At 49.8% G+C, this 23,738-nt stretch overlaps 2 protein-coding genes across 2 annotated transcripts; both read left to right on the top strand.

Moving 5' to 3' along the window:
* Positions 1–3,617: 3,617 nt before the first annotated feature.
* Positions 3,618–21,505, top strand: tesk1b (testis associated actin remodelling kinase 1b). The gene is made up of 11 exons (XM_056575431.1): positions 3,618–3,839; positions 4,356–5,092; positions 12,322–12,443; positions 12,880–12,928; positions 13,614–13,760; positions 14,486–14,568; positions 16,991–17,081; positions 17,576–17,659; positions 18,102–18,188; positions 18,370–18,478; positions 18,966–21,505. The coding sequence occupies exons 2-11, from the start codon at positions 4,913–4,915 to the stop codon at positions 20,096–20,098; spliced, it is 2,085 nt and encodes a 694-aa protein (XP_056431406.1). The 5' UTR covers positions 3,618–3,839; positions 4,356–4,912; the 3' UTR covers positions 20,099–21,505.
* Positions 21,498–23,575, top strand: si:dkeyp-75h12.7 (uncharacterized). The gene is made up of 5 exons (XM_056576198.1): positions 21,498–21,763; positions 22,070–22,205; positions 22,684–22,868; positions 23,089–23,267; positions 23,540–23,575. The coding sequence occupies exons 1-5, from the start codon at positions 21,571–21,573 to the stop codon at positions 23,573–23,575; spliced, it is 729 nt and encodes a 242-aa protein (XP_056432173.1). The 5' UTR covers positions 21,498–21,570.
* The last annotated feature ends 163 nt before the right edge of the window (positions 23,576–23,738 follow it).

Raw genomic sequence — 23,738 nt, 5'->3', positions numbered from 1 at the left:
ATTCTATTCTATTCTATTCTATTATATCTACGGGCAGCTGGGCCCGATACTCTCCCTTTCACAATCACGCACGCGCATGCGGGAGAGCAAGACACACACACAAACGCAAAACACCTAATGATTCCCTGCTTCTTTGCTCTTATCGTGTTCCAGATAACTCACCCACAACTAGCTTACTGCAGTTAATTATTCCCATACCAGCACAATTTCTGCTTTTCTACTCCAACATAGTGTAAGAGGAGCTGGAGCAGGATTTGGGATGGAGGCCTTCTCCGGTAGCTCGGATCCGTTCAATCCAATCTCCCTTCTCCTGAACAAAAGCTCAGAGATTTGCAAAATAAAAGCGGATCTGATGCATGTCGGACTAACAGGCAATTAATTTGCTCTTTAATCAGATCATGAAACAAAGAGCCTATCTGGTTTAAGTAAACTAATCTCCAAGTGGATACTGATTAACTTTACTATTCTCTAATGGGGCGGGAAGAGGAGGGGGGAGTATTTACTTTACAGACCCCTCTATGGCCCTGGGGGGCTCGGCTGAAGTGGGTCTCTCGGGGCTAAGGTGTGTGTGTGTGTGTGTGTGTGTGTGTGTGTTTGTGCTTGATGTAAATATGCATTTATTCTTCTGATTTTCCTCCATTTGTGAGTATGCTCCGGTCACTGTCATCTTCACCACATTGTGTGTGTGTGTGTGTGTGTGTGTGTGTGTGTGTGCGTGTGTGTGTGTGTGTGTTTGTGTATGCACGTGTGTATGGTGTGTGTGTATATTTGTGTGTGTGTGTGTGTGTGTGTGTGTAGCAGCAACACCATCATCATGACCATTGATCTCTTCAGCAGGCATCTTCATCCACTTTGGCAGGAGCGGAAGGGCTGGAGGATGTGTGTGTGTGTGTGTGTGTGTGTGTGTGTGTGTGTGTGTGTGTGTGTGTGTGTGAGGGGGGAGGGGATGACCATGTGGCATCCCCCCCCCCCCCCCCCTCCATTCCCCCCGCTCCCCAGCTCCTCTCCTCCTTTGGGGATGAGCGGGCATGTGAAACAGCTGGTGCACTCCAACCCAATTAGAGCCTCCAAACCCCCCCCCCCCCCCCCCCAACACCGCCACTTGCCCCCCTCTAACCCAGACCCCCTGCCTGGGTCGCTCCGGCCCCCCATGCGGCCCCTGGGCCAGGCAGTGCGGTGCTGGTCAGGGGATGGTAATGAGGTGGGGGCTCTTGTACCAGGGAAGAGAGAGTCAGCTGGGGGACGGATGGTGCAGGAGGTTGGGTGGGGGGGGGGGGGGGGGTGTTGGTAGTGGTGGTGATGGGGGAAGGGGTTGGGGCTATAGATTTTTGCAGGATGGATTCAGGCACCAAATTGGACACACATGCGCCTGATTCTGTTTAACTTTACACAAGAAGCAATTCATTCCTGGATTCTAAACCACTTGATGAAAGGTACTGGGGTGTGGTCGAACCGATGGTCGTGCACAGAAGAAGGCTTTTGAGGAAGGTTTTCCCGAGCAGGGTTGAAAATAATATGTTGTCACTTTGGGATTCAAATTTGTACTTCGGTAAGGCTGTGTGTGATTTTAGTATTGATTTATATGGTTGTTGTTGTTGCACTGAGTTGCCAACATCGAGTACATTGTCCTTGACTTCGGCGTGCCTGTATCTCGGGATAACTATTTTGTGGTGATAGTGGTGGTGTAGCGAGTGCTGCATCGATTCTACTCTCAAATTGCGAGCGTTGGGTCCAATTTGGGACGAACACCGAAGTCTGCCCCTGAATTTCCAATCGATCGATGACTTCCAACACCAGGAGCGAGGACAGTACACGAAGATTGGCATGTCTTTAAAGAAAATAAAAACCAAGGAGGTACTCGAAGAGGAGGGGGTGTTATACAGACGTAGCCCAACGAAGGGAGGCCTGAAAGGCATGTGTGTGTCTGTGCGTGTGGGGAGGCCTCCGTGTCTCCCAGATGGGCCTCGAGTCGGCGCACAATAGAGGGTATTGATCAGAGCAAACGTTTTATTTTTTTTATAATTCTTTGCTCTGTCATGCTGGGAGAGCTGTGGTAGTGAGAGCTGGCAGAATGTGGGAGAGAGGCTGGTATTGATTTAGATAGAAGGATTATCTCACCTTTTCAGCACAGGGATGCACAGGGGACACACACACGCTAACACACACACACGCACGCACACACACACACACACATACACAAGCACACAAACACACGTGCACAAACACATGCACAAACATACAGACATACACACGTGCACAAATACACACGTGCAATCTCCGCACAGACACACACACACACACACACACACACACACACACACACACACACACACACACACACACACACACACACAATCTAGAGCAGTGTCACATATACAAATAAATAAATTAATTTGTTAAAAAACAAATGCTCCATTGACACACATCGGGATAAGACACAAAAGAGGCCATTATCAAAGCGGAATAATCCAAAATGACATTCCTTTGAATGAACATGAATAAATGCAGCATGGTACTTTGAGAATAAGCTTGCTGGAGGACCTGTTCCAATTCCAGGCTCACTCAATCAGACGTTTGATCTCTTGATCAGTCTTTAACGCTTGATATACGCATCTTTAGAGGGACTCTAGGCAGGGTAATCCTGACCCTCACCTGTATTGGTCTGCCAGGGTGCTATATATATCTATTCTTTTTTTTATTCTATATTGGGATAATTGTTTTAATTATTATTTTTTTCTTATTTTTATTCTATTTGTCACCTTATTTTAATATTTCACATTTTGAATGTTGCACATTCTCTGCAGGCACAGCAACTTTTCATTTCACTGCATTTCTTGTATATGCATGTTACCAAGTCTTGAATCTTGAATCTTGAACCTTGGTTAATAGTTGACGTGTGGGCCAATTGTTTTGCTGTTGGTTCACGGTTTAGGGATAGCTAGCCGACGTGACCAGTGTCTGTAAAAGGGAAACCCATGGGCCACCTAGAAGGTTCCTGAGGGCACAAGTAGTTCGGTACGGAAGCACACAAGGGACAATTTAGGGTGGATAAACATAGATGAATAAATCAATTGAAGCGTGGTGAATTAATAGGCATGAGGGCTGAATAATATATGGTAGGCCTAGGTGTCTTTGAATGACTAGATCCAATAAACTCTATCATGAATAATAAAGTGGCAAAATCAGACTATGAGAGAGAGAGAGAGAGAGAGAGAGAGAGAGAGAGAGAGAGAGAGAGAAAATAAATGGAGAGAGGGTGCAGGAGAAAGACAAAAAGAGAGAGAGCAAGCATATCTGAATTCCTGTTGAAGCAGATACGATATGATGATACAATTGTATCCTTTTGATCGTTTTTATTTACTTATTGTAAGGATGACATAGCAGACCTGATGTGTGACGTCGCTGGAGAGTCATACGCGCCAGCGTCCGTCACCTAATACCCACATATCGGTTTGAACGCCGTAGTAGGGGGACGGACGCCTTTTATTCTATGATAACTCCCCCTTATTATGCCAACATCGGTGCCCCCACACAGGTGCTCCTTGGCGGCGGTCACGTGGGTCCCGCCCAGCAGCGCTCGACCAATAAAGAGCGCCTGAAGTCGAAGCTCAGCTTCCTTCTTCGCTACGAGCCGCAGAGAGGAGGGGGACGGGAGGTACGAAACGAAACCGGGGAAGATTGTCGAACGGTTGGGTCGCTGAAGAGAACGAACGAACAAGTAAGGCAAACCGTTAGCAATACATGAACCCCAACCGGATACGAGAGCGGATATCGGCTGCAGACGCCGGCGGCCTTGCAACAGCTCTATTGGACATTTCTGTTTTACGACCAAAGTGCAGGTAAGCATCCATGTCATGCATGTGTTTTACGGCTCGATGTAGGTGCAGTTGTGTGTCAGCGGTTTTCCCCCCGTGGTTCCCCGTGTCTTCTGATGCCTGCGTGAGGTTTTCGCAGAATCTGAGGCATGTTGCGTGTTACAACTCTTACTTGGACGTATATATAATTAATGGACCGGTGGGAGGTCCGACTGCGGCCGTATCTACCACGATAGACAGCTGCTGCACGGTGTGTGTGTGTGTGTGTGTGTGTGTGTGTGTGTGTGTGTGTGTGTGTGTGTGTGTGTGTGTGTGTGTGTGTGTGTGTGTGTGTGTGTGTGTGTGTGTGTGTGTGTGTGTGTGTGTGTGTGTGTGTGTGTGTGTGGAGATATCGCGTTGCCTATACGGCCCGTTATCATCACTGCCCCGCAGATAACCTGACGAATGGCCTGTGCCCCAAACACAAAGATATCCTTGCATTATATTTAATATCTTTACGACATGGTTTGTGTGCGTGTGTCTTTATTCGTCTATTTGCAGCTCTGTGCAAGTGCACGGGGAACGGGGGCTTGCAATTGGTAGATCGGGAGGGCTCGTCCTCGTGCCTTCCACTGCAAGAGGCAACCGGAGGAAACCCAAGCGACTGCTGCTGAGACGCCGGTGCCAGCAGCAGCAGCCTGCGCAGTTAGAAAAACGAGTCTGCGGAATAACCCACCCGGCCAAAGCGTTCCCCTGCCTCAGCCCATGAGCGAATCGAAAGGACTTGCACCCCCGGTGAACGATGCCGCAATGTAGCGGTCTCGGGTCTTCGGAATAGGCCTACCAAGCGGTCGGGTGCAGACGGTACTTTTCTCTTTTTCCTTTTTTTGGTGTTGAGCAACTCGGACACGGGCCTTCACGGTATTGCACCACGACTCTGGTATCCCCCTAAAGAAGCCCCCACTGGGGAATACTTTGCTTGACTCCCGCGGGAGACCCCGAGAACTGAGCGACATGGACTGTGTCAACAGGAGCCGGGCTGTTTTTTGAACTGCGCACACGTCCAGTTCCTCCTCCTCCTGCTTTTCCTCCACCTCCCGTTCTGTTGCTCGTGCGACATGGAGAGGCTCGACTCGGACCTGGACGGGGCAGAACCGCCCATCCACAGCGTCCACGGCCCAAACCGGGTCCGACCCTCCTCGTACCGGGCTCTACGCAGCGCGGTGTCCAGCCTGGCCCGGATAGACGACTTCACCTGCGAGAAGATCGGCGCTGGGTTCTTCTCCGAGGTGTTCAAGGTGAGTCCTGGCTTGATTCGTTTGTTGTTATTTTTTCGTTCCTGTACGAGTCAGTTACATTTGCAGTTTGGAAACATCCTGCTTCCTCCTCCTCCCACTTATTTACCTTGGCCGTGGGAAACGGGCTGAAGGTTATAGCACATGTATTGGAAGTGATTTGGTACAACGGTACTGAAGTAAGGTTGTTTATTGTGGTGGATTGGTCACACATCTTCAAAACTCCTCTCCCTCCATCCCTACTTCCGATCAGTTTCCACAATTGGTTTCTATGGGGACTGTGTGTGTGTGTGTGTGTGTGTGTGTGTGTGTGTGTGTGTGTGTGTGTGTGTGTGTGTGTGTGTGTGTGTGTAAAGGGATACCGCCGGGGCAGGTAGATCTGGGGGCACGTGAACGAGGCGCCACCTGACACCGGGTAGCCGGGGGCAACCGGTACGGCTCCCGTTACTCGTGGCGTCATCATCGCCGCCGCCAGTCCAAAGAAGACGACAAGCACCTTCCAGAAGAGGGGAGGGGGGGGGGGGCAACGGCACGGCACGGCACGGGGCAGGCGATAATGTCGGCCATTATTGTTATTATGATTAGATTAGCACCTTCCAGAGAGACGAGACCAATGGCAGCTGTCCTCAGGTATTCAGAGTATCTGTGGATACCTATTGTTATGATTTGATTGGTACCTTCCAAAGGGGCGGGACCACTGCATAATCACAGCTGTTTTGAGGTATTCAAAGTATCTGTGGAACCTATTGCTATTGTTTTTATGATTTGATTAGCACTTTCCAGAGGGTGATGAACCACTCGATAATGGCGGCGGCTTTTGATATCATGATTCGATAAGCACCCTTTGACCAGCGACTAAACCGAATAATGGAGTCGCAGGGGAACGGAGGACAGCTTCTCCAGACGGATGTCATGCAACGGGGTTGGTCTTGGCTTTCCAGTAGCACTTTGTCTTGAGAAATACCAAAGGCTCACCCAATCCGCTGAGACTTGGATTTGCCTTAGTTTTTGTTTTTTGTGTTCTCCAAAAAGGCATGAAAGTATAAGCAGAGATGATATTTGGGTTGAGGTTTTTCAGGTTGAACCGGCCAAAAGGAGAGTTTGGATGGCTTCTCGTCATGTTTCAGAAGGATCCAGGGATATGACTAATGTACCGTCCTCTTTATTTACTGTGGGATTACATTTTCCCACATGATACAGCTTCACTAAACTCAATGTAATTATGCCGTTCACTTGGTAGGGATGGTATTTTCAGACATTCCCCAAGTATTAAAAGATTTCCCCTTGTGATTTTTTAACCCACCATACCTCGTGATGGTGAATCACTCACTTCAACTTCCCTGCCACGAAGAAAGAAGGAAAACTTCTCAAACTACCCTTCCTTCAGAGGAGTCACGTTTTATTATTCATGCCGGTGAAGAATAGCCACATGGCTACGTCAGGAACGCAACCAACGCCTTCACAACAGGCCTTTCATTGAGCGCCGGCAGTAACTTTGCCCATTTTGAATGGCCAATGAGCATGCAAATGTCACAGAGTCGCTTTGCGGCCGCGCTGTCAAGATGCTACTTGTTCTTTGATTGGCCTTCTGGCTGCGATCGTTCTGGTTGTTATCGTTCAGATAGCGACCATATAAATGCAAATGTGTTCGCAAAGTGGATCCGCTTCACTGCAATCTGCGGTCAACACTCACGCGACAAGTGCGATGGCTTAATGAAATGGTTTTGTAATTGTGGAGGATTGATTGCTGTCTTGTCCCTCTTATGGGTGCATCTGCAGTGTGGAGGGGAGAGGGGCGATGATGTAGCAACAGTCCGACTGCACCAAGCGACCTCTCTGTGATTGATCTAATTGGGTTTGCAGCTTGTGGCCAAGACACACACACACACACACACACACACACACACACACACACACACACACACACACACACACACACACACACACACACACACACACACACACACACAGGGGGGGTCACTTCAAAGTGTTGAGCGCTGAAACCGGGCCCTGTTCCCGTTTGAAAATGGAAGTCTCTGTTCTGCTGTGGCGCTCCCTACATCAATGGATCTGCTAAACAAGGCGCCGAGGGCAGCCGCCCGCCCTCCCCGCCACTGGGCTGTTGTCCCGTATCGGAAGGAAACCCTCCTCCAAACACACAGCCCTCCTATAGGCTGGAGTGGAAGAGGGTGCATGTCAATTCCCCTTTTAATTTTTTTTTCAATTATTTCTCTAAACATTCTTGTTCTTTCTTGTGCTTATTTTGGTCTGGGATCAAACAGGTACTAAGAATGGTTCTCCTTGTGACCTTGTTTTTTAGAAGAACTGGCACCTGATCACAAGTGAATTCCTATTTGTTTAGGTACAGATATTGTTTTACCTGAGGGCAAATCGATATAATGATCAGTCTAGACTAGAGCAAAGAGCGTTACACTAAAGAGTTTTAACTGGCAGCTCAAAAACTGCTGATTATGTAAACTAACAAGGTTGCTTGGCAATAATCCCTAAAGATGATGTTGCACAAAGTGCAATCTCAACCAACAAGATGGGTTATCGCGTTTGAAGGATTTTCATTGATGGATTTTCATTAAGGGCAATTTTGTAAGTGTTTCGGTGAATGAATTTGGTGATAATGGTATACATCTTTCAAGTTTTTTTTAACTAATATTCAATGACATTGCAGCTTTAAATGACAGTTGGGACATTCTATTGATATTATTTTTCTGTTCCAAATCTCTGATATTGAAATATTGGCCTCTTCAATTTGGTTATCAACAAGTTCTGACAGTAGTTGAATGCAGGCAAGGTATTTCATAAGCGATCAGAATGATAATAAAATGACAGTGATGTATTGAAAGCACTAGGGTCGAGACGGGGGACGTTGCCAATGGACTTGAAAATTAATTTAATATAATAAATGTAGCCCACTTATGAGCGGCTGTAATGCATCTGAAACCACCCAAATGGGTTTTATGGAATCAGACCCACGGATGAATCATCCTGATCCATAAATGGGCCATTACAGACCCACATACCACGGTGATTTTGAACAATTAAGGCATTTTCATCCAAACTAAATACATAGTTAATTCAGATCGGCCTAAACGCATCGAGGGAAGGAGGGCCTGAGTGTGTTGTCCTCCTCGTAGTCGCAGCCCTTTTCACTTCCTTGGTGGTACTGAGTAAACCTGGTTCACACACTCTGCTAATAACGTGAAGGGCTGCTCTTATCTGTTGGTACGAGGCTGATATTTATGGCTAACATTCAGGGCAGAGTGTGCCAACTCGCCAATAAAAAGTTAATGGTTTACCCTCCGCAAAAGTCGGAACACCCAAGGAGCAATCTGCCGATCAAGTGTTGTCACCGGAGTCCTCGTTTTGCCTGCGTGCGTTGTCAGTCCTGGTTTGTTGTTGTTGTTGTCATTGTCTTTGTCAAAATGGCAAGAGAAACCTAGTGGCGGATTTATTTTGTGTGCGAGTGTGAGTCACGCGTTGTACCCCAAACATGAAGTCATCAGCCCGGTAATTATCCTACAGGCGGTGATTATCTGAGTTAGAGCCTTGTTCCCACAACGGGAAGAGCGGAGGAGGTGGGCTCCGTCAGCTTTTAATGACTTTGTGTCATCGCCAGGAGGCACACAATTTGGAACCTCCATGCTTACAACAGTGTGTGTGTGTGTGTGTGTGTCAGCTGCCTGTGACATCAACCTGTTGAGCTGCGCGGCACACTATTGGCTACGCTGGACTAGCACTAAAGTGGCTGCGGCAATAGACGGCAGGTCGGGTTCCCACAGGACAGGGCTGGGGGTCTCCGTCCAGCGCTCTCGTTTAGTCATGTCGCTTTTATCTACAGTGACTTGGAGGGAATGCTATTTATATGCAGGTCGTCACAGATGACGCAGGTAGGGGTTACTTGAGGTGTCATCTCCCCCCCCCCCCCCCCCTTTTCCCCTTAAGTTCAGTAAACGTAACCTTGCTATTCATCTTCTGACAAAGACCCTACTGGCTTTTTAAACTGTTGTTCTTGGGTGAAGTTCAAACCATGTGCGCAGAGTGCGCTTTTGTTGCAGAGTGCAGACACAGAGTGAGGGGGGCTGTCTATTGAGGCTCCCCCACTGCTGGGGATCTGTTGAATTGAGTTCTGTTCAATCAAAGGTAAATAAGGAGGAGGAGGAAGGGGGGAGGAGGATGGCTGTGGAATGGATGTCTGAACAAAAAAATGTGTTTGTTTGTGTGTCGTTTTATGTTGTGCACGGCAGCATGTGAACGGTTGGTGTTTGGCAGGCCTTGTGGCATGTGCATGTTTTTAGACGTTAGAAAAGGGAAGTTTTGCTAGACTTGCACAATTTGTTTCACTTGATAAAGTGTGTGTGTGTGTGTGTGTGTGTGTGTGTGTGTGTTAATGTTGGCCTAATGGCGAAGCCTCTAGCCAGTGTGGGAGGCGTCCAAAATATGTTTTTGTAGAGACGACACACTGTTAGTGTCCCCACTAGCCTGACATGCTTCAACCTGCCCTCTCTTTCCCTCTCTCTCTCCCCCCTCTCTCCCCCCCCCCCCCTCCCTCCTTCCTTCTCGCTTTCTCTGTCGCTGTCCTTTGATCTGTCTTGTGAGACCAAGGGTACCCTGAGTCTAATGTATGAGCTCTTTATGAACTGCTGTGATGCCTCTAAACGTACCAGAGTGTATCTTATTGACTCGATCTCCTGATTATGTATCCTGACGTACGTGACGTTGTGTATTTACTATTTTCCACAGGAAGGAGGGAGAGGGAGAGGGAGAGAGGGAGAGATGGAGATAGGGAGTGCTTAGATTTGACCTGCAGTGGTTGGTTTGTTTGCTGTGGGCTCCTGCAGTGTTCTGGTGGGCGGGAGAGTGACTGACTTAGTGATGTTGCGCAACCACAGGGCTTGAAGTGATCGCGTGTGAGTGAGTCACCCCACATGCACACGCATACACACACACACACACACGCGCGCGCTTCTAGACTATGGGCATGGTGTGCATGTGAGCAGGTGCTCGCTCGCCTATATTTCTACCGACCCGTATAAAACGTCCCGTCTCCATTGGGGTCGTTTGCTTGTCCCAGATGCACGCAACCTTTAGAGGAAGACTTTACTATGAAGATCAACTTGGAAGGAACACACACACACCACGCAGTCACCGAATCTGCACAGGATTTGCTTGTGCATGGTACCAAGTTTAAACCTCTTGGATCATCATTTATTTATGTTGCCAAATTTTTTCAATTGTTATTATATTTTTGCTCTAGTCTCGGACGTCTGAATTAAAGTGCTGTGCTACTATGACGACCATGAAACATGAACGAGGGGCGGGGCCTTTTGGTACCTGGTGACCGACGGCAATGTCATCCCCCCACCTCTCTCGCTCTCGTCAGCCCGGGGAGAACACTGAACTTGCTGTCGGGTTGTACTGAAAGAGCCCTGGCACTGACATTGTTGCCACACGTAGAATTTTTGAGGGACTTGCGGTGCAACCGATTTGGCTTTTTGCTTAAGACTCAGAATCGTTGGCTCGGCTCAAGCCTCGTCTCCGAGGGAGCAGGCTGTGTTCTTAAGCAAGCCGTGCTTCACTAAGCAAGCGGACCTGGTTGTGTTTTCTGTGTCTTTCTGCTTAGGAACACAGAACCAGGGCGCATGCGTTTTTGAGACTAGGTATTCTGGGAAAAAAAACAAACGCCCTGTTCAGAACTGTGTCGACACATAAACAAACACTACTGCAAACCACAAATTGACACCTTCTCCCGGGAGACCTACGACAACATACCAACACACAACCCAGCTGAAGGGAGTCTGGTTGTTGCTGACTGTAGATGTTATGATGCCACAGGTCCAAAAACAACAGCAGTGGGCGTGTGCGTGCGTGAGTGTGTGTCCCCGTAAATGTGATGCCACTGGTCCAAAAACAACAGCAGTGTACATGTCTATCAGTACGCTGTATGCGTGTTCTTCGCGCGCGTGTGTATGCGGTGAAATGAACACAGAGTTACATCAGTTTACATGTACTGTCAGCCTTCTGGACAACTGTATCAAGTTATAATACAAATGATAATGAATGCGTTTAGGAATTGTGTCGTGAACATAGCAAAGCTGCGACTGGTCCTGATGGAGGAATCACAAACTACAGTCATCGTTTTATGGACCTGTTGAAACAAGTTGGGGAGCTCTGCCTTTCTGATTCACAGTAAACGTGTGACTAATGCTCTTTAATGAATTTCGTGGTGGGGCTAGATCATTGGTTCTCAAAGTGCGGCCCGCAGGCCAATGGCGGCCCGCAGAAACATTCCTGGCGGCCCACAATGACATACAGAAAAATGTAAACATCAAGAGAAAAGTCGACTCTCTCTAGCTTTCAATCCTGTTACATCCTCAGTTTCGTGATTTAGACCTCACTGGACCTCACTCCCAGAGGTCCACGGTGCAATGTTCTTTTCACCACTGGGATGCTGACGGCGATTCCCGCCTAATCTTTTTTCCTTTGGCGGCCCTCAGTCAAATTTTGGGTTCCTAAATTGGCCCTCAGCTGTCAAAACTTTGAGAACCCCTGGGCTTGATAATGGAAAAGATAGTGTGTGTGCAGAAGATGTTCATGCTATGTTATGAATGAGACTTGTATTCTATGTGTCATTTCTAGGCCAGAGCCTAAAGGCTTAAAGCGTGTGTGCGTGCGTGAGAGATGCTTTAGTAGGCTTTGTGGCTTTTCTCTGGTCTGTCTGATCTGTTCCGTAGTCAAACTGACCTCATGTCCCCACTCCAGCTCACTTCCTCTCACTTCCTCTCCTTCCTTATCTCTCTCACTGCTCATCCTCTCTCTTTTTACCACATCTCTGTACATCTTCCCTCCAATTTCTCTCTGCCTCTCTACATCCCTGGTGGTTTAACTGATGTAAACATGTTGTTGATATCGGAATACATTTGGGGAAACGATTCTTGATTTTGAGATTACACACATGCGCACACATCAAGAAGCCATTGCGCAAACACTGCACTCTACCATTTTATATTGCGACATAACTACCCATTTATAACCCAACACACACGCACACGCACACACACACACACTGATTTGCAAAGTCAGCGTTTTGGATTATATTCAATAACACTTCTCCAATCATTTTATCCACCACTGGATTACATTAGAAGTGAATCGCTCCTCGCTGGTTTTTAGTTCGTCCAGGTAATGGTTGGGGTGGGTTTTTTTTTTTTTGTGCGCAGGTGCAGCACCGGGTGACAGGGCAGGTGATGGCCCTGAAGGTGAACACCATGGCCAGCAACAAGGCCAACATGCTCCGGGAGGTGCAGCTCATGAACCGCCTCTCCCACCCCAACATACTCAGGTGACCCACAATGCACTGGGGTTATTTCAGTTTCCGTTTTTTTTCCAGGTAAAGCCCCTATGATACTGTTGATGCTCCAGACCGTGGCTGTCAAATCTAGATTGTGTATCCAGATAAAAAATAGACCCCATTGCATAATTCAACATGTTTGCGCATAAATATTAATTAGGGCTAATGGATGGCTGGACGTTTTTATATTGTGATCGAGCGATTTGATTTTGCTTTGACAATCGATGCATGCGCCAGAAAGACTGAGAGAGACTTTCTTGGCACACACAAATTCATGACTTTATACAATTCTTATTATCAGTTTGGACGCTCATACCATCACGTTTGCACTGGTTTCAGGGACGGCCAACTGTGCCTGTGTAACTACCTCCTTTTTCATTCTCATCGGGTTTTGCCATCTTCCTCGTCTGTCTGTCTGTCCCTCCAGGTTTATCGGCGTGTGCGTCCACGAGGGCCAGCTCCACGCCCTGACGGAGGTAAGGCTACATTCCCGTCAGCCAATCGGCATACTGCGTGACATTAGCCCCGCCCTTGTAGCTCCGCCCTTCTCTTCATAGTAGACCCAGATGGGGGCCGGACTCTTGGAAAATAGAGTGGATTGATCTCTAGGTTCAGCGAGCTCAGACGTCGACCTCCACCTCGTTAGGATATGAGTTGGGTTGTTTCCACGGCGACCGTAGAGTGGGATTGGTAAAGAGATTAGCACAAGGGGCGGTTTGAAAACAAGACTGGGAAAGAGATGGATTGTGCAGAGTGAGGTGGATGCTGGCCGTCACTGGGATGAGATTGATCTGGGTCGATGGCCTTTCACTGAGGGAGCAGGAAAAAGACCGTCTGTGCCAGACGGTTCTTCAGAGCAGAGCCTTGCTTCCAACCGGGGGTCCCGTCCCGTCTCGGGGCTCGACTCAAGAACGACAAAAAAGTGGACGATGACTCAAACTATACGCCGCCTGAAATATGTCGGAAATTGGCAAATACTGCAGGACTGAAGTTTAGTACTTCACTTTGAAATACATAAAGCACATTGATCTGAAAAAATGTATTTTCTTTTTACGCCTTTTAGACAATGATAGCAGAAACATCTTGGTTGTTTTATGATGCAAAAAGGGAAATAAAGTTGCTGACGGGTCTGACGTCTCTGTGCCTCTGGCTCCCTCGCAGTACATCAACGGCGGGAACCTGGAGCAGCTCCTGGAGAGCGAGACGCCTCTCCCCTGGGGGGTGCGCCTGGGCCTGGCCCTGGACGTCGCCCGTGGCCTGGAGTACCTCCACAGCAAGGGCATCTTCCACCGGGACCTCACCTCCAAGGTAGACCCCCCCCCCGTGACCATGACCCCTCAACACACCTTTGTTGCCCTTGTAGTGTTTTCGGAAAGTGAATTTCCAAAGTGAATTAGTCTACGTGTTGCACCGGGGTTCCAGCAGGGGGTCTCAGGACATGTGGCCCGTTGTTGGTCCGCTCCTAGTATGAACCAGGGCTCGGGGGCTTTGACTAAGCTCGTGACGTGCACGTATTTGTCAGTCCCCTTCACAGGCTTGGTCAATGTGCATCGGAGGAGAAGACCCTTAATTAGTGTTATGAGCGACCCCTGTGTTTGTCCTACGATGACCCCTCAGTTAGAGGGTAAGCTCATCACCGTTATGAGGCTGGTTGTCGCTTATTGACGCAGCAGAGGTGAATCGATCGGTATTGGCTGAAGACAGTGTATTGGTCAAGCATTAAAACCACCAGACTTGCACTATGACCCCCCCCCCGGGGATGTGTGGGAGTGAACTAGATGGTTGGCAGTGAGGACATGCTGTAAAAGACTATCGGCGCCGAGTTTAAATTGGAACAAATGAGGTCAAAGGTCAAAAGATGAAACGCGAGTGGGAGGAAGTGCATACCACACGCTCAAATGAACTTGCCCTTATTAGGAAATGCACACGCACACACACGCACGCACACGCACACGCACACGCGCATCTCCAGCTGCAGTGTTGGTGCTAAATCATGGTCGGCGTGACGCGTGTTGTATTTATTTTGGGTGCAGAACTGCCTGGTGTGCTGGGAGAACGGTGCCTGCTCGGCCGTGGTCGGGGACTTTGGCTTGGCGGAGAAGATACCAGAGTACAGGTACAGTCTCCACACACACACACACACACACACACACACACACACACATACACACCACGACCGATTAGATAATAGCCAGCAGTCTGTTGGGACTTCTCCTCGCTCCCGTTTCTCTCTGCTCTGCTTCTTGTGCCCTCCCTCCATCCCTCTTCCTCATGTGTCGAGTATATTTCTTTCTCACTCAAACACTCACTCACTTTCTCGCTCTTCAGGAGGATCCCAGGACAATCTCATTACCCAGAGCAATATGTTACTTTGTTTCACTACCCCCCCCCCCCCCCCCCCCATATAACTTATGTATATGTGCAACTATTCAATAACCATAACCCCTGGAACGTGTTTGTGCGTGCTTGTGTGTGCCTTGACCTTTTAATAACCCCCCCTCCCCCTTCCTCGCCTACTAACCCATCACTTGAAGCGTGTATTTCATTACCCAGCAAGTGTGATGTACGCCCGGACAGACGCTGGCTAACAGCTGGGGGCGGCTGCTCGGTCAATGTTATCAACAGGAACCAAGCGGTTGGCTGGCTGTCGCTGAGCAGCGTCGTTGCACACCCAGAGTAGAAGAAGGATATTAATTACGAAAAACGTCCGACGTCGTTGGGAGGCTTTTTAAAAAATGCCGCTAATCTACAGTTTGCAGTAAAACAGTAAAACTGTGCGGTGCTCTGCCTGTTCCTGGGCCTCGACGACAACCAGGCAGTGCAGCCCGCCTGGCGGTTTGCAGCCTGCTAAAGTGTTTTTGCACCAGGGCTGTCCTCTCCCCCTGGCTCTCTGCCGTCTAAACACGGCGGCAGGCGACCGCACCTCAACACAAGCTGAGTGGACACCGATACAGGGAAGACATAAATCTGCCCCCTGCCCAAGGAAAGCCATGCATGGTTTTAGTGAGCCCCCCCCCCCCCAAGACAAACACTGCACCTCCCCCAAAGAAAAGGCTTATAAAAGGAACGCACTGTGCACGGAAAGACGTGCACACACACGGTCACAAAGCGTTAAAGTCCGAACAAATTGCATGGTGTGTGTATCACTTGAACTTTGACCTTCTCTCTTGAACACCGAACATGGTGTGTGTGTGTGTGTGTGTGTGTGTGTGTGTGTGTGTGTGTGTGTGTGTGTGTGTGTGTGTGTGTGTGTGTGTGTGTGTGTGTGTGTGTGTGTGTGTGTGTGTGTGTGTGTGTGTGTGTGTGTGTGTGTGTGTGTGGGGTCATTCAGTTGGCACCTTGCTGTTTCTGAGGTGAGGCCGCTGCCACTGTAACCTGGCCGTGCACACAAATCAGACAGGACCACAAACTCACAGGCACGCACTTACACACACTTGTATGAACCTATAGTGTTTCTCTTTATTTCATGCCAACCTTGTCTTTACTCAAGTGTGTGTGTGTGTGTGTTCCCACACACTTGTTGCAGTGCAACAGGGACCCGGGGCTGTTGTTTGTGGTCTTTGTTTACCTACTCTGGCAAAAGACGTGGTCGTTGAATGCCGGCCATTGAAGGGATTTCCGCTATATTTTCGAGGGCGTGTTTGTGTAACGTCCTGGTCAAACAGCCGTGTGCGTGTGTGAGGACGACCCTGTGTGTTTGGAGTTCAAGCCTTGTGTTTTGGCACGGTAGGAGGATGGGGGGGGCGGGAGATGATTTTTTTTTTTTTTTGGAAAAGACTCCTAATATGGTCAAACTATTCCACGCCCCTCTTTCTCTCCTCCCAATGTTTCTCTCCAACACCCCACTCCACTCTCTCCTCCCCCCTTTCTCTCTCCCCCATCCAGTCCTCTTCTCTGGTGTCACATCAACGGCCTCAATCTCCTCCCTTTATTTCCCTTCCTTTCTTGCTTGCTTTCCTTCTCTCCAGTCTGCCTCGTGCTTCCGACCATTTGTCACTCTCTGCCCCACAGTGGCAGATGGGACACACACACACACACACACACACACACACACACACACACACACACACACACACACACACACACACACACACACACACACACACACACACACACACAGGAAGTGTTTGCCAGAAGGGGGGGGGGGGTGTGTGTGTGTGTGTGTGTGTGTGTGTGTGCACACACGTCTATGTGTGTGTGTTGATGTCGACAAAGTGCACGTGACTTTCAGTGCACAATGTGTTCCTTCCGATTTCTCTACACAAAAAACAGAAGTTGTTTCGTTTATAAAAACACTCCAGGGTCATCTGAGGAGAGAGATGCACACGTGCGCAGCGACACGTGCGCAACTGCATGCATATTTCAGCGGGATGATGCCGCGGCCCTTCTCTTATTCCCCTTTTGTTCTTCGCAGCGTGTCAACGCATTCTACAAAATGTATACGAAATTGTGTGAGGACAAGGTTTTCAGGAGAGCCCTCCTCATGGATCAGTCTGTTGTTCTGTCCTCACTCTCCTTTCTGTTCGTCCCCACTCCAGCGAGTCCGGGGAGCAGGAGCATCTCTCCGTGGTCGGCTCCCCCTACTGGATGGCCCCGGAAGTGCTCCGATGGGAGGCGTACAACGAGAAGGTAATTGTCGGACGTCTTTATCACCCAGACGATCTCTCAATACCAAGAATGCAGAGGACAGACTTGTGCTCTCAGGGGGCGGAAGTTCTCGCTAGTCGTTCTCGGGAGGATGAACTTGTGAGTTCACGAGCACGCAGTCAACGCGGTTCACACTTTGACACAATGTGTTCTTCCTGCTATTGCGCAACACTCCCAGCACAGAGTCGGCCCAGGTGGCTCTGCTCCTTCTGACAGGGCACTAGACTAGTACACCAAACTATGTATAAAGGGAGTATTTAGGGAGCAGACCTATAATTAGCCTAACGAGTGACCCCTGTGTGGCCCACGATGACCAGGGTCTGTTTACAGGGTCTATGTTCATAGCATCTATCGATGGATGATTTTATGAGAGCAAGTCGTCAATGTATTCCCTGAGCGGAAGTATAAGCCAATCACAGGACTCCTCATCCTTTTTAACCTGTGTGTGTGTGTGTGTTTCTCTCTCACCTGTCCAGGTGGACGTGTTCGCATTCGGCATCATCCTGTGTGAGGTCATCGCCAGGGTGCAGGCTGACCCTGACTTCCTGCCCAGAACAGAGGTACCCTGTAGGGATCAGACACAATGAAATCAATGCATTTCCAGGAGTCTTTGTTTGTTGTTTGTCACCTCAAGCGGTGTGCATTTCTCAGCGGCCGCCTATGTCTCTATGGACATTGAGGTGTTGCTATTGGTTGTATCTGACAGCCACTAGTTGGAGGAGAGTTAAAATTAAAGTCTAGATCTATAACGCAGAGGAATTCTAATCACTTTTTGAGTTTCCAAAATTGTATGCATTTTGAATTGGACCTGTTCATAGGACATTAATACCTCTCTGGGGAAATTAATGCGGTAACTTCCTGTATGTTTGTCGTTCTTGTTTTTCAAGCCACAAACGGGGATTTTCGCACAAAACCGCCGGTTTCTTGCTCACAGGAAACCACAAACAGACAGAGAGACAGACAGGGTACGTGTGTTAACCTCGTCTGCCTGTTCCTCTGCAGGACTTTGGCCTGGACGTGGACACCTTCCAGCACATGGTGGGCGACTGTCCCCCAGACTTCCTGGAGCTAGCCGTCACCTGCTGCAATGTAGGTCCCCCCCCCCCCCCTCTTCTCCCAAATCTCCCTGGCTCATCATCTCCACCACAATGCTGCGTTGATGTTTGCCGTGTATGGATCACGCTGTACACAAATGCCTCTCTGCGTTTCTCATGAGGACTCTAAACGTAACCATGGCAACGTGGACCCCCCCCCCCCTCTCCTCTGACAGATGAGCGCGGCGCTGAGGCCGTCGTTTGCCGAGATCGCAGCCCAGCTGGAGCGCAGGGAGGCGGGGGCGGCGCCCGCAGACGGACCGGCCGCGCGCTGCGACACCTCCAGTAAGTTGTGTGTCTGTGTGTGTCTGTGTGTGTCTGTGTGTGTCTGTGTGTGTCTGTGTGTCTGTGTGTCTGTGTGTGCTGGTTCGTTCCAGTTCTCGGGTGAATTGCATATTTGTTCCCCATAAAGCTTTTTTAAGGAGGATTACATTAGTCTATATATTGTAAAAAAAAGAAAAGCGTTGGTTTGGAAGACGTTTTCTGGACACAAGTTTCCCCTTTAGCAAACCCACACGTTACGCCTGCTTTTGAGGGTAATTCATAGCGTATTTCTTTGTTTTAAATGGGTCATCACTGTTGTAGTTCAGCTTCAAAATACAACTCTAGTGTATCTATCTTTTTTTTAAATGTCAATGGGAAGTTCAATGCGTCCCTGACTCCCAGCTAGCTCTGCAGCAGACGCCGCAGGCCGTACCTTCCCTCTCTGTAGTCCGAGCCCTCCTACTGAGTCACCTCGGCCCCACTCCAACCTCTCTTCTTTCACTTCCAGCCTGCTCGCCTGCGATTGGTCCTCCATCCCGTCGGGGCTCGCTATGCCCGCCCACCGACGCCCGCCTCTCCCGCAGCAAGTCGGACATGCTGTGCCCCCCGGCCACGCCCCCCGCCCCGGGGGCCCTGGCGGTCCCTGGCTGCGGGCGGGTCAACCCCTTCTCCCAGCGCAAGGACCTGCAGGGCGGCAAGATCAAGCTGTTCGACACGCCCTCCAAGTCGGTCATCTCGCTGACCTTCGCCCTGCCGCCGCCGCTGCACGACGACCCCGCCGACGGCGTGGGGGGCGGGACCCCGGCCCGCAGGCACCGCCGCTGCCTGTCCCTGCCGTGCACGCCCCCGCCCAACCTCACCTCCACCCCCCTGCCCCCTGCCCCCAGCGCCCGGGCGGACCGCCGCCGGGAGACCGGGAAGGAGGAGGAGGGGGAGGGGCGACGGACGGCTGACGAAGAGGAGGCGCTGCTGGCGTCGAAGACCGCCTGCGACTCGGTCAACGACTCGGGTCTCCCGTTGCCCTCGGAGATGCTGACCCTGGAGCTGACGGACAAGGAGGAGGAGGAGGAGGAGGAGCCTATGGACTGCACCAGCTCCCCGGACACGCTGGGCGGCGGTCCCCCCCCCCCCACCCCACCCCCGTTCCACGGCAGCTGGCTCTCCAACGGCCCCAAGGGCGGCGGGGGCCTCCCCCTCCTCCCCCCGGCCCACGACAACAACAACGTGGTGGTGGGCCGCCCGCTGGCCTGGGCGCCCGCCGTCGCCCGTGGCAACGCCAACGGCTACCGCTCGCCGCCACCGTCGTACAACGGCTACGACGACGAGGGCTACGACCCCGCCGGCGCCTCGCCATTCGGCTCGGCCGGCGGCCACTCCCCCGACCAGGACGAGGTCATTTCCTGTCCGGGCTGCTGCCTGGCGGGCCTGCGCTTCCCCTCGCTGTGTATGCGGGCATCGTCGACGGCGACGGCGCCCCGCCGGAACCCCTACAAGAACCTGAACGGCGAGCGGAGCGCCAGCACGCGGGGCCTGCTGCACGCCGGCTCCAAGGGCCACTCCCCCTCCTCTAGCCCCGCCCCCACCCAGACCAAGAAGACCAGCCCGGAGCCGGGACTCGTGCTGCCCGGCGCCCAGACATAGTGACACCCCCCTCCCCCCCCTCCCTCGCCACACACTGCCGGCCGGGTGGTTCTAGTGGGGTTCTTCTCTTTGAGATGTTTGCACTGATTTTAACCCAGCAATACTACCACACACACACACACACACACACACACACACACACACACACACACACACACACACACACACACACACACACACACACACACACACACACACACACACCTTAAGTTTCCAGCGATGGAGGAGGAGGTGGATGACATTGAGTCTGGCTGCTGGGCCGACGGGGTCAGTCCACTTATTTACTGAATGATTTGAGTATTTCCAACTGCTCCCGTCTCCCTGTGATGAGCAAAGAGTCACTGCTCTATAATATAGAAGGCGGGGGGGGGGGGGGGCAAGGAAAGGGGAGAAGAGGCCACTTTTGGCTTAGGATTGCGCCATAGACCGCTTGTAGGTTTGTGGCGCAGCGGCCGTTGGTGGCTTTGTAGCGCCCTCTGCTGGGCAAGGGGCGCTATGAACTCGGATGTCGCGTCGGAAAGTGCAGCACGCCGAGACGCACGACGGCTAGTCGTGTTAGCATGAAAAAGAAGACGCTCGTAAAAAATGAATATAATAAGACCCCTTACCTGAATGTTCCCGTGCTGTAAAACTGCTGAACGACTGAAAGATTTAAATAGAAAAATTGAAAAAAAAAATCATGAGTGACGAAGAATGTTGATGTAGGTCTTTGGTATTCCAGTAGCGGCGGACACAGGCGCGTCTCTTGACTTGAATAGTGGGCACTGGTATGCCTACAGTGGTTGTTAACGTGATGAGCTCCACCTGTGTTCGCTGTTACTGGAACGCCTCTGTGATAAAGGCCTGATAGTCGAGTATTAACGGAGGGGGGGACGATGTCATGGAGGGAGAAAAAAAAAAGCTTTTGTGTTTTTTTTACAAGGTGAATGATGTACTGCCGATGAGATGTTTTGGTATGAAAGAAGAGGTGTGTGTGTGCGTGTGTGTGTGTGTGTCGCATTCTCTTGTTTGTTTTGCTGTAGGCCTATCATTTCTCCGGTTGCCTGGTGAGCACTTCGGCTGTATTACTTTTTGTTATCGCGATACGGAAACATATTCGCAATTATTTGGTGAATGAAAAGAATGGTCAGAGACCTATAATTTCCACGAGATGTACAGATTGTTATTTAAAGATGTAATTAAATAAAGAATATAGACTCTAAATTGTATTGTTTTGAGACTTATCATTGTTCATTTACACTTTCCAAATAAACCAAACCAAAAATGTAATTGTCTTAACAGTCACTGGTAAGACACCAAGCTGTCTGGGTCCTCTTTAACACTTAGCTCTTTGTCCCGTCCGCCCTAAGGCGCTTACAACCTTTCCTCTCTCTTACTAAATATCCACGCTTCAATTAGCTCCTTATCTCGTCCCTGCGCGCACGTGCGGGCACGGTTGCGCACACACACGTGCGGGCGTCCTATCAAATCGGATGCCGGCGATGCCGCTTGACTCATCCCGTCTGCGCGTTGGCATTTCAGAGAATAGATTGTTTTCGCTTTGGAAGTGCTCGACCCTTGACGGAAGGTCCCCCTCTGCAGCAGCCCGGTTCATGGCACTCAACTGGGCCGTCCGACAGCGTGCTCCGATGGGACTGTGTGTCACTCTAACCCTGCTCATCACCGGTGAGTGTTTATCATAGGCCTGCAAAAAATATATTATTTTACGAATTTAAGCAAGTAGGCCCATCCCAATCATGAGTATACTTATGCTTTACAAAAACATCACTTTTTAGGCTACTCTTTAGTTAATTGACTGCAAGTTAACGATTATACATACAGTGAGATCGCCTAACGCACCGCGTCTTTTCATGTAAACCAACATGCGTGCGTTCGGCTACAACCGTAGTGACAGACGAGTCAATCAGCGTCTGAACCGTGTGTGTGTGTTCTATTTTGGTGTTGTGGTTTCGTGCGAACTAACCCCCCCAGTCACGCCAATATGGACGGCTGCTGGGTCACTCTGCAGCACGAAGGTGGATTCCCTGGACTTAGGATGCCTCCTGCGGTGGGATTGTCCCGGAGCCAGCCCTAATGCCGCCTACACGGTGCAGACCAAGACACAGGGGTCAGTCTCATCTACGAGCCAGCTATAGCCTTATCCCCTCAATGCATCTATTCCCCATCGAAATATATAATTTTTTACAACTCTGTCATCAAGTAAACAATTACCTTGAGACTAATCGTTTGCTTATAAAGATGTATAGGACCTACTGAAAGTAATACGTTATCTATCCATCTTTTACCTTTTATCCATCTATCCATTCTATGGTGGTGTACTTTAAGGCTGCCTACCATTTCATCAAATTGAACTTGACACAGAAACCTTTTCATTTACTTTCGGTCTAGTTCTGCGATGACTACAATTTATGTCCCCTATATTCATCTGCATATCTGATTATTTATTTATTTTCATTTAGGGCTTATTATGTCCCGATAGATTAATGATACTCTCCTTGGGTCTACATTGTGTTTGTTTGTATTTCTGCGTGCGAGCACGTGCGCGTTCCATGGCCTACTCCGCGCGTCTGTGTTTGGTCTCATAGGGATCCCTGGAAGGACGTGGCGTGGTGCGTGTGGATCTCCTCTCAGAGCTGCGACCTCTCCCAGGCTTTCTTCCACTTTGACCTGTACAACATGATCCGTCTGGGCCTCCGTGATGACGTCACCGACGGCTCTCCCACCACCACGGCCTGGAGCGAGCCGGTGAAGTTCGACTACAGCGACTTCGGTCGGTCCGAGGAGCTGCCGAAGGGCAAACAATTAAGGGGTTCAAAAGTCTGAATATCTTTCTGGTGCATTATATTATGTATTAAATAAATAAATAAATATATATATTTACATATATCTCCGTAATTAGGCCTAGGACTTGGCTTTCATAGTCCGGTGGCAAATAGTACAACAACATAGCCTACCCGTGTTCGCTCTTATCTCTGAACCCCTCCAACCAGCGTTCAGCGCTCCGTCCGTCTCCCTGTACCTGGACGGCGATCGGTTGAGCGTGCGGGTGCAGTTTCCCTGTGCGGCCAACAGGAGGTGCTCTCGAGGGATCTGCTGCCCTCTCTCCGAATTAATCAACCCCTGGACCTCAGTGACTGTGTACAACCAATTGAATCCCTCCGACTACAAGGTATATGGCGAGCATTACCATCCTGGTTTTAAATGGGCGTCCCTATTGTGTGTTGGTGTTGAGATGTTGCATTATTTTGGTTACATTTACATTTAATGCAAATGCTATGTAAATGTAATCGGTTAATACCTTTAGCCTCTTTTATTGGAGGGGTTATTTCATTACAGGACTTTTTGTTTGCCAAGTATTTTCTGCATCAATCTGGCTTACATTTAGGCCAACTTTAAAGTGAGGGTTGGGAGTGGGGCAGATATTCTAGCTGGATAACAAAGATACAGGCCAACACACCTCTGGCCCAAGATGCATGACCATGAGTGGAACGTACCATTGCAGACCATGCTCTCTCTTAATATAAAAGCTCCTCTGTCAGAACTTTTCTAGTGTGTGTGTGTGTGTGTGTGTGTGTGTGTGTGTGTGTGTGTGTGTGTGTGTGTGTGTGTGTGTGTGTGTGTGTGTGTGTGTGTGTGTGTG

This window comes from Gadus chalcogrammus, chromosome 17, assembly GCF_026213295.1.
Source record: "Gadus chalcogrammus isolate NIFS_2021 chromosome 17, NIFS_Gcha_1.0, whole genome shotgun sequence".
Lineage (NCBI taxonomy): Eukaryota > Metazoa > Chordata > Actinopteri > Gadiformes > Gadidae > Gadus > Gadus chalcogrammus.
The sequence above is the reverse complement of the archived record's forward strand: the minus strand, read 5'-3'. Positions and strand labels throughout refer to the sequence as shown.

What these genes read in the sequence shown, in the direction of transcription:
- si:dkeyp-75h12.7 (XM_056576198.1), top strand. Translation starts at nt 21,571, where the DNA reads ATGCCGGCGATGCCGCTTGACTCATCCCGTCTGCGCGTTGGCATTTCA. An exon ending in TCTAACCCTGCTCATCACCG is followed by an intron (nt 21,764 to 22,069) that starts GTGAGTGTTTAT and finishes TAACCCCCCCAG; the next exon opens with TCACGCCAATATGGACGGCT. An exon ending in TGAATCCCTCCGACTACAAG is followed by an intron (nt 23,268 to 23,539) that starts GTATATGGCGAG and finishes TGGATAACAAAG; the next exon opens with ATACAGGCCAACACACCTCT.
- tesk1b (XM_056575431.1), top strand. Translation starts at nt 4,913, where the DNA reads ATGGAGAGGCTCGACTCGGACCTGGACGGGGCAGAACCGCCCATCCAC. An exon ending in AGCTCCACGCCCTGACGGAG is followed by an intron (nt 12,929 to 13,613) that starts GTAAGGCTACAT and finishes GCTCCCTCGCAG; the next exon opens with TACATCAACGGCGGGAACCT. An exon ending in TAGCCGTCACCTGCTGCAAT is followed by an intron (nt 18,189 to 18,369) that starts GTAGGTCCCCCC and finishes CTCCTCTGACAG; the next exon opens with ATGAGCGCGGCGCTGAGGCC.